General features: G+C 45.2%; 1 protein-coding gene across 1 annotated transcript; it reads left to right on the forward strand.

Moving 5' to 3' along the window:
* Positions 1-5437: 5437 nt before the first annotated feature.
* Positions 5438-9901, forward strand: LOC147890842 (putative pentatricopeptide repeat-containing protein At3g01580). Its single transcript, XM_087390076.1, has 2 exons — positions 5438-5761; positions 5924-9901. The coding sequence occupies exon 2, from the start codon at positions 6000-6002 to the stop codon at positions 8472-8474; it is 2475 nt and encodes an 824-aa protein (XP_087246202.1). The 5' UTR covers positions 5438-5761; positions 5924-5999; the 3' UTR covers positions 8475-9901.
* Positions 9902-11060: the final 1159 nt, after the last annotated feature.

The following is an 11060-nucleotide window of genomic DNA, read 5'->3' on the forward strand; positions in this document are numbered from 1 at the left end:
GCAAAGAGGCAGCGTGAAGAGAGGACATGGGGAGGGGAGGAAGAGTCTATGGTAGGCTAGAATGCAGCGAGCAAGTGAGCAAAGCATTAGGATTCTAGGCGATTTGTTTTTGGAATATACTCATTCTCTTTTTAATACACCAATCAATTTGTTTAAGCTATTATAGAGTGATGGAGCATGAGATGAATCAAGGCGGCACCCACGCTAAGAACCCACGCTTGATCATTGATACATATGGTCGGACACAGGTTGGTCAACCTCTTCTAGACACCTTGATTATAAACACACCATAGGTAGAGAATCTTGAGGTGGCTTTTGGGGTTATGAGCTTAGCCTAGGACAATAAGTACCCGGATGTTGGTGGTCATCAGAGCCCTAGCCTAGTAATCCTGGTCGTGTAGGTACAAAACAACAGTTGGATGTCTTATTGTGCAAAGTATGGGACTAGATGGAGAAAGCCATCATCTTGAAGATATTGTGGCCCTTGCCAACATGTTTTTAGTAACTTAAAAAACAAATAAAGAGTAAAAAAATGTGCCGGATATATCAAGGGCGGGTGGTCCAATCCCAAAAGATGAGGACCAAAAGATAAAATAGGCAAAATTTGGTCGATAGTTGGGCTACACACCCACAGCCTATGCTATAAATGTCCAAGGGAGTCAAACCTTGATGTGGTGTGCCATGCCTAGGGCATTCCTACTCACAAGAGGGTCCTTCTTGATGGAGACCCAACAAAGGTTTCTCGGGATGAGATTTCCTAAGCTTCGAAGGTCATCAATTCGTTTTTCGCTCCAAAAGCTAACTCATTGCATATTTCCCAAAATACAGTCATGACCATGGCTCGAATATAAGACCAACATGTGTCCATTGAGGAAGACAATTGATGGTCATCTCCCAACAGCACGAGGAACCAGTTGGCTCCAAGGAAGAACTTGGACATTAGCCTTGACTCTTAAACCACACGTCCCTAGCCACCTGGCAGTGCCATAAAAGATGATTGAGCACTTCCATGGATCTGTATCATAGTGGGCACATGGGCGGACACCGGGAGATGTCTGGTGAGCTTCGTCCTCACTAGCATCCATTGATGCAACACCTTCCATAGGAGGAAGCGTGCCTTACCTGAGGCACATCCCTTCTAGATGCTCTCAGTCTTTTGCACCACCATGTTAAGCCTTGCTTGAGCGCCCATTTGTGAAAGAGATAAGGGAGGAGACTATTAGGATATTAGGATATAGTAGGTGTTTGTAAGCAATTCTTGCCAAAATTTTTCTCAGGCAAGTTTTCCCGAGGGTCCATTGATCCTCCCTCCATCTACAAGACAGAATTGTCTTTGAGGGCCACGTGTCCGAGATCTGCTCTAGGATCGCTGGTAGATCACAGGAGAGGCAATTTGCTCCACCGTTAGCCAATTCACTGCACCAGGGTCCCAAAGATCATTCCATGTCTTTATGCCTTTCTCGTACAGGCTCCGTGCCCGAGCTAGGTTGTCGAGGGATAAGGGTTCCTTTTGGAATGCCATGCTCCACTAGATGCTCCCCTGAGACTCGCATCACCTCACAATCCTTTACGGCCTTTCCAAGAAAGAAGGCTAATCACCTCCTTCCACGCCCCAACCATACCTAATGCCAAATTCGATCCTACAATACGAAGTGGAAACCTTGAACATAGCCGATCATATGACGGTAGACCTTCCCATTTCCTAGTTCTGGAGTCTCTTCCATTTTCAATGTAGGACTTGATGATATCAATCCATGGGGTGGTTCCTTGGAAGAGATGCGGGAGCCACTTGCAGACTGGGGAGCGAATTCTGGATTCGGATGTCAAGGAGGTTGAGCCCGCCAAGGTCCTTGGGGGTCTTTAGGGGCTCCCACGAGATGTGATGCGTCCTCCTCTTCTGCCCTAGTTTGGCCCACATGAAGGCATGGAGTAGCCTCTCCAACTCTTGCTAGTTTGCCTTAGCAAAGTTCCACACCGTTGCCACGTAGGTGGTCATTGCAGAGAGTATGTGTTGGATTATCAAGAACCCAACATTCCAGCCTAATTGGACCCCTTGCTAGTACTTAAGCTTCACTTTGAGCTTGTTAAGAAATAATTGGAACCTTTATCGCACCATGACCCCTATCCCGAGGGGTGCACTGAGGTAACATACTATATCCCCTGTTGGTATCAGATGGACTTGGAGTTCTTTCAACCATGCCGGGAGGGAAGTAGTCCAATCTGAGGGCGAATGTTTTCCACCAATTGCACTGAGATCCTAATGCATTGTAGAATTTACCGACTACGTCCATTAGTTCCCAAATAGTTCTCTCATCCTCAGTTGAAAAACATACCATATCATCCTTTTACAACTGCATTGTGGGCTAGTCACCAGAGGGTAGCTCAACACCTTTGATACTACCTGCAGGCATGGTAGACTTGAGAGCATGAATTAGGGGGGCTGTAGAGATCACAAAGTGCAATGAGGCAAGTGGGCAACCCTGACAAATTGAATGCTTGAGATCGTATGCACCACCCCTCCATTGATGCATAGGATGGCCAATGCATTAGTGAATAGGGTCTCGAACATTTTGCCAAATCTTGGCCCTAACCCCAGCCTTTTGAAAACTACAAGGATGTAGTCCCATTTGACCTAATCATACACTTTATCCAAGTCAAACCCAAAGAGGATCACCTTCTACCCTGATTGCATGGCATGGTCCAGTGCGAGGGAGATATTCAAAATGTTGTCGAAGATGATGTCACGGCATTTGATGAAGCCCCACTACTCTCAGCACAGACCTCCCTTATCTCGACGGCTAGAGACTTGGCTACGATTTTATAGGATGTGTTAAGCATGGTAATAGGGCACCAATCCTTGACATTCAACCTAGACTGCCAGTTTGGGAAAATGTTGACTAAACCTATTTACCTTCGGTGAAAGGGATCCCCTCTTGACAGCCTTGTTTTCCATGTTTGTATGGTCCTTGCCTACACAAGGCTAGAATTCTCCGAAAAACTCCACGGGGAGTCCATCTATCATTTGCCATAGCATCTAGGGCTGCCTCAAGCTCATCCAAGGAGAATGGTTGCACATGTGTCATTTGTTGATATGTTGAGATCCTTCCAACAATGTTGCCTAATGTCCTTGATTCTCGACCGACAGTCAGCTCTATCTTGAGAGGAATGTGGAGCGTAAATGTTAAGCACCTTGAACTCAAAGCCCTCTTTTTGAAGTGCGACTGCAATTAGATTCCCGGCCTCATCCTAAAAAATTTCCTTGGCTTTAAGATCCTTGTGAACCAAAATGGCAGTACCACCTTTTCCCCTCAGCACGTGGTTTACAAAGACATTAAATCCCAGCTGACGACATTCGAACCACCAACCATCAGTAGGCCCACATTTTAATTCTTGTAGCAGGATTATTTGGTCTTGACTCCGCTTGAGCACTCTCATGCAGCCCTTTTGCTTCGCTCTACCATACCATCCCCTTACATTCTAGGATTGCACCGAGATGGGCTGACCTGTGACCCGCCATTGATCCCGATCATTGTGCAAATGCCTTGAATACATCCTTGAAAAAAGTAAGCATGTTCTCCTTACATGTGCCTAGGCTCCTCACGACATTCTTGAGCCTCTTGGATATAGTGCGAGCCGAGGGTCCACTTGATGGGTATGGGTCACCCACTTTAGGCATCTCCTTACCCTTGTTCTCTAACATTTTCTTATGGTGATTTGCTTCTAGGAGTTCCTTGTCCTTGTGCTCGCCATTGTGCTCGCTAGTGGGAAGGGCTTGAATATCTTCTCGCTCCTCTTTTCCTTGGGGTCGACGGAAGGTACATGCTCCTCCACCACCATCGGACTTGAGTTTCACCTTTCAACCATTTTCGCCTTAGCTCTTTTATAGACCACCTTCCACTGGTCACCATCTTCCGATTGGACTTCGACACAATAGACCGGCTTTCACCTCCCATCTTGAGTTGATCAAATGAAATAGGTTGCATGGGGGCCTTTGGACTGGGAGTCTCATCCTTTGATTGAGGTTTTGTGTCTGCATCCTTCTCCCCTCGAGCGAAGCGCTGTATTCGACGGCTTCTTCAAGCAGTCCCTCGCAAAATGTTCTCTACGCTTGCAAACAAAGCACAAATCCAAGAATGGCCCGAATCTAACCTGCTGCACTAGTGAAAGACCTCTCGGGCATACCACTTCCATGAAGTCTAGGATAGGTTGAGCTCTATCCCACAATATCCATGCAAGTTTGCAGCTGGTTAGGGACCTCGACACCATGGGGATAAGGACTATTTTCCCGAGTGATATCACCTTTCCACAGTATCCCTAAGCTATAGTGGCAAATTCTTCCACCTATACTAGGCAATCATGGTAGACAAGGCACTCTAGGGGATGACGAGCACCGAGGCACTAGAAAACTGAAAGGACCTACCAAGTGTGTCATTTTTGAGTGCATCCGACACGAAACAAACCAAGTAGAAACCTTTACCAATGGAGCGTGCCATGTACGCCTATGCAGGGATGTCACACTCAAATACCATGAACTATTGAAGTACCGGCACACACATACACACACATATTTTCACCGCTTGGGCTAAACGCAATTGGCAATATTCTGCATTTCTTTGGTATACGGTCAATAGAGTTGATCACAAGTATAAGGATTCTATAGGACACACCCTTGCAGTAGCTTAAAAGCTGCAATTCTCTTTTCTTGACTCACGTAGCCAATTGGGTAGGTCGCAAAGCAGGTGGGATGTTAGATCTAGGCCCTTTACACACCAAAGAGTGCCCGCCCATCATTAATGGGGGGAGCCAATCAGAATGCTCCATTGGGGTGGATGCCCCCCCCCCCCTTCTTTACACACATCAAAAATTTAGGGGACTCAAAAGCTGAGTCAGCTGCCACCTCCTGCCCATCATAAGAGATTTCTTAGGCAGGCAACCTTGGCTGCCGAAGTTTGGGCACCCATTTCCCAACCAATCAAATTCAAGTAGAGGATCACTCCCCATTAAATGCTACCTTTTAATAAACATTCTTGCTTGGGCAGTGTGTAAAGCCCCTGCCCATTCAAGACTATACGAGACTTTTTTAACAAGTTGGGCACCCTTTGGCGGTGTCTAACCACTTTTAGAAAGTTCGCGTGTAGCAGTTCTGGAGGGAAAACCTAGTTGCTGCCAGAGCCCTTCCTCTTGAGTAGGGGTGAGGAGAAAAACCAGCTTGTTGGACAAGCTTGACAGGGGAAGGGTGGTTTGCAAACTACTACTCCTTTTGAAGAGGCTTAATTAGCTAAGAAGTTGAGGTTTATACATAAACAGCCAAGGCATTGGGCATTTTGCAGTAGCCCAATTAGCATTTTAAACCTTTTGTTTGGAGTACAAGATGATCATCATCTCTGCCACGCTCTCAGTCGACCATTGGATATGACAGCAGCACTCATCAAAAAAACTTCGAGGCCCAATTCTGTCTTAAATACATTGCAGTTGTATGATTATAAGGCGAGCGACTTAACATGAGCTTTTGTCTGCTTTGAACACCAGCAACAATCATTAATCGGGATCGGTCAATAAAGTGTTTCCTCACTCGATCATGCTGACTGCCGCAGAGAGTTCAGAATTGTTTGAACTTGTCGCATGGCGAGATAAAGAGGTTACGTAACATTGATAAGATAGGAGTGAAGTTGGCAACCTCAGGGAAACTTACATTCGCGAAGCTGCAAAAACTCTCATATTCATGTGTGGAGCGTGATGTTTCTCCAGGAAACGGTCTACGGTATCGGACTATTGCTTTGTTCCAATGCCGTCAAAAAAATTTATGCCGCTAGTGCTGTTTTCCTTAGTTTTATTATTTTTAAATCTTTTACCGTTATTTCTATGCAAGGTTCTGTCTGACTGTGCCTTATTTTCTTAAATGTAATACATTGCTTTTACAAAGGTACGATAGAGCTTTTAACTTGCGAGCATTGAAATTGAAAGAACACCTCAATGAGCCACTTCAGCTTACTGTTGTTATGGATCAGCAAGGGATTCCCCTCACAAAGAATAATCTATATACTCTTCTACAAGAGTGCAGTAAGAAGAAAGATCTGGCCGCAGGTAGACGAGTACAATCAATCATGGCTAGCCATGGACTTGATTCTGATGCATTTTGGGGTGATCATCTTGTACGCATGTTTGCTTCATGTGAGAGCCTGCTGGAAGCAAACCGAGCATTTTACAGGGTCTTGAAACCAAGTAGATATACATGGAGTGCAATCATCTCAGCACATGCCAAGCTTGGAGAAAGTGAGATAGCGCTTGAATTGTTTTGCAAAATGCAGCAGGAGAGCATAAATCCTGATGAGGTTATCTTTTTATCCACCTTAAAAGCTTGTGGGAACTTGGGAGCTGTAGGGCAGGGCAGATTGATACATGAGAGGATAGTTCAAATTGGATATGATTTGGACAATCAGGTTCAAAATACTCTTGTTGATATGTATGCCAAATGTGGGAGCCTGGAGGAGGCACACAACGTTTTTGATAGATTGCCTTGTCCAAGTGTCGTATCTTGGGGTGCAATAATTGCAGGGCATGCTACTCATGGTAATGGTCTACATGCTCTTAAATTTTTTGATAAAATGCAGCAGCAGGGCACGAAGCCAGACAGAGTTATCTTCTTATTTATATTGAAGGCCTGTGGCAGCATCAGTGCAGCAGGGCAGGTTAGACATATTCATCAACAGACCCTTATAACTGGATTTGAATCTGATGTATTCATTGGGAGCTCTCTTGTTAACATTTATGCCAAATGTGGGTGCCTAGCAGAGGCACGCAAAGTGTTTGATGACCTGCAAAATCGAAATGCAGTGTCATGGGCTACAATGATTGCAGGTTACGCCCAATATGGTCAACATCTTCCTGCCATTGAACTTCTTGAGAAAATGCAACAGGAGGGAGTTAAGTTCGATAGAGTTGCATTTCTGAGTATTTTGAAAGCCTGTGGCAGTTTAGGAGCCCTGAAACAGGGCAGGTTTGTACATTGTCAGATCATCAGAAATGGACTTCAACGCAGCATGGCAGTGGGCAACAGCCTTGTTGACATGTACGCTAAATGTGGGAGCCTTGATGAGGCACGCAAAGTATTTGAAGAACTGCCAAATCGAGATCTGGTTTCATGGGGTGCAATGATTGCAGGATATGCAGGGCATGGACTTGGTCTACTTGCTCTTGAATTATTTGACCAAATGCAACGAGATGGCATAAAGCCAAACATGGTTATTTTTCTGTGCACCTTGAAAGCGTGCATCAGCATTGGAGCCATAGAGCAGGGCAAGTCGATGCATGAGCTGATAGTTAGAAGTGGATTTGAGTTAGATGTGGCATTGGGGAACACACTGATTGACATGTATTCCAAAGGGGGGAGAACAGAGGAGGCCCAAAAGGTGTTCAATGCAATGCCATATCGAGATGTAGTCTCATGGGGTGCAATGATATCGGGATGTGCCCAGCATGGCCATGGTCCTTCAGTTCTTGCACTTTATGAGGAAATGCAACTGGATTGTATAGAGGAAGACAAAGTGATATCTTTGTGCATCTTGAAAGCATGTGCTACCACTGGATCTATAGAACAAGGTAGGCTGCTACATGGGCGGATCATACAGACCGGTCTTCAATTAGATTTGGAGGTTGGTAACACCCTTGTTGACATGTATTCGAAATGCGGGACCCTGGAGGAGGCATGCAAAGTCTTTGATGGACTGCCTACTCGCGACTTGGTGTCCTGGGCTTCCATGGTCGCGGGATGTGCTCGATTTGGTAACTTCAGACTGGCTGGCCAATGCCTCCAGGATATGCAACAGAATGGCCTGAAGCCCCATGAGGGTATATTCATGAGTATTCTTGTTGCTTGCAGCCATGCTGGTGTTTTAGAGGATGGTCTTCAGTATTACAAGGTGATGGTGCAAGAATATCAGATTATGCCAAGTATTGAGCACTACAACTGCATCATCGACCTTCTTGGCCGTGCAGGATGCATGAATGAAGCTGTAGCATTGAGCGAAACTATGCCAGTCCCACCAGATATCATTGTTTGGACATCTTTGCTCACAAGCTGCAGGACTCACCACAATGTCGTGCTGGGAAGAAGATGCTTCAATAAGATCATTCAATCAGATCCAGATGATGCTTCTGGGTACATCCTTATGTCAAACCTCTATGCTGATGCCAACATGTGGCGTGATGTGGATAACATAGAAGAGCTGAGAAAATGTGCAGGTGCTCAGAAGAAGCCTGGGACAACTTGGATTGAGGTCAGAAATAAGGTGCACGAATTTATAGTGGGGGAAAAGAGTCACCCAAAGAGTGACATCCTCTCTTTCAAATTAAAGAGATTAAGTAGTCTAATGAAGGGATCGGGATATTTGCCACAGTTACAATTGGTGCTGGAGACACTCTCAGACGAGGACAAGGAAGATGCTTTATTTGGGCACAGTTTCAAACAAGCCTAGCTTTTGGTCTGATAGTTCATACAGTGAGACTATTTCTGGGCCACAAGGATGGATTTGGACCGACTACAACAATGCCAACAAGGCCATATCAGAGATTGAAAGATGAGAGATTATGTCAATGGATGCATACTATTCTAATCAAATGAAGGAGGATATTTTTGGAAGAAGATATTAGTGATAGTGCAATATCTGTTCTTGTATAATTCTCTGACATTCAGATCTTGAATAGATTATTGGAACATTCTTTGCTTGTGTCACAGGCATACTCTTTAGAATATGTGGCTGTTGTAAGCCCAAGTTCTGAAGGTCATGGAGTGGTCACCGCTATAGGCCCCGTACACGGTGTGGCCAAAGCAGAGGGCTAGTATGGGGGGCAGCATTAGCCCAGCTGTGAAGCGCCTCTGAAGCAGCCTAAAGCCAAGCTTGGTGGCCAGCACAATAGGTTTAGCAGCAGGAGCCCTGATGTCAGCAAAAGGACAGAAAGCAGCTGGGCCCTAGGAAGTCATGGAAGTAGCAGTAGCGTTATGGCACCATATGTCAGCCAGGGGCAGCAATACAGGCTGCCACATGGCAGCCCTATCATGTGGCAAAACCAGCAACAGGGCATTCAGCCAGGCAGCAAGCATGCAAAGTCGGGCAGGATAGATTCTCATCTGCCTCAAATACGCTGTCTATAGCATGGGTTTGGTGCCTAAAAAGGACATTGTTGCAGCTCATTCTAGCATCAGAGATCCACACCAGCCAGTCCTCTTTGACCATCAGCGGTCAGCAGCTAGAAGATTGAGGCTCCTTGGAAATGCATCATGGGACTATTATGGAAGAGCCATTGTGGGCCTTGTCAGGACTACGAGTATTGAGCCTTGGTTGGTCATCTGTACCCTGGTTTGGGCAAAGTTTAGAGCCGATATCAGGTAGCCCTTGGTCAGGCCAACCAGCCATTACCTGTTAAAAATGCATGCAGGTCAAGCCTTGCAGAAGTGGACTGTCGTCTTGGAACCCTTGGTGGGCTTTGCATGTTGTGCCAAGACCTATGGAACGCTGTGCTGAAGGATTGCAGGGGACATTACCTGTATCATAAGAGCATTTATTGGTGGAAAGTACCATTTAATAGCTGTGGGTGGAATTTTAATTACGGATAGTCATATGCCAATTGCAAAATTTTGAGGTAGGGTTTCCTCGTGCTAGTAGATGCAAATTTCCAAGACTCCATGAATATCAACAATGGATGTCCTCCATCCCTTTTTTTTGGGGGGGGGGAGTCAAAAAATAAGGATGTTTTATTAGGCTGTGGGAAAAAAAAGACAGCCCAGCTGTCCGCTAGGGCTTTGTGTTTACCAGCCCCTTCTGGGCTGCTTCATGAGGTTCTTGCTTCATGAGAACCCATGAGCAGCCATAAGCAGCACCTTCGGGGGACTATACAATCATTGGATACCTGCAATAGAAGATGCTGGAAGGCCAGCTCTCACATGAGCATGCATGACACTTGGGAAGTCTTGCAGGAGATTTTTGTGCCTCTCCCTTTGGGATTTGAGTAGGAACCAATCGAGTCCCTCATAGGTAAGTTCACTATTCTCTGACAACATCCTTGATTCTCTGGCTCATTCGAAGTTTTTACTAGTCTGGATCTCAAGTCTGGCTATTGGCAAATTCGTGTCAAGCATGAAGATCACGCTAGACCACATTTTCAATCTTTTTTGGCTCTTATTTAATTTACGTAGTGCCCTTTGCTTTGGGTACATTTCAGTGCCTCATGAATGTTCATAAGTAGTCTCTCGTACAGGTTTGAGTACCTGATAGGGTCCAATCCAAACCTTTCTTTTTGATTCGGTAGTGAACCATGACCAGATTGCCTGCTAAACCATGCTCAGGCTTGTGTCTCTTGTTGTAGTAGAATCTCTGTTGACTTTGAGCTTTCCGCAGATGTGCTTTAGCATTTTGTGTAATAAAACCCAATGAATTTGTCAAGAAATGAGCCCATTGCTCAGATGGCCTGAGTCTTGTTGATTCATGTATTTGATGCGTTGTAGGCTGTGACTACATACGGGGAATGATTTCTGAACGCTTCTTGGCATTCCTTAGTCCAGATGGACTTCACACTTTTAAGCAACAAATTTCTCAGTGGGGCAGAATGTTTAGAAAAATCCGGCATAAGCCTTGCTTTAAATCCTGCAATGCCAAGACACATTTTGAGGTAGACTTTCTTAGACTTTGGGGTTTGATTTTTGTAGGATCAAATGTATTCCATCACTTGAAATGATGAAACTAAGGTATTTTAATTTGGATTGTGTCCCTTACATTTCTGAGCACACGTCTCACACATTAAAGATTTTCATTCTCAAGCGTTCATTAACAAGGGGGGAAAGACATATCGAGCACCTTCCCATGTCAGCTTCAGCTTCATCATTTCTTTTCATTCTATTGTCGTTTATGGCATATACATTATGGGACTATAATCACTCATTTATGAACATGAGGAAGTACACGGATCTAGCTAAGGCTCTCGTGGGCATTGGTCCATACATGTTTGAGTGAACCAGCTGCAGTGGTTTTGTGGCCAAGTTAGGGAATGGATCTCGATGTTTTTTG

The sequence above is a fragment of the Dipteris shenzhenensis genome, chromosome 18 (genome assembly GCF_047967505.1).
Source record: "Dipteris shenzhenensis isolate YYH24624 ecotype China chromosome 18, Dip_SZ_1.0, whole genome shotgun sequence".
Taxonomy (NCBI): domain Eukaryota; kingdom Viridiplantae; phylum Streptophyta; class Polypodiopsida; order Gleicheniales; family Dipteridaceae; genus Dipteris; species Dipteris shenzhenensis.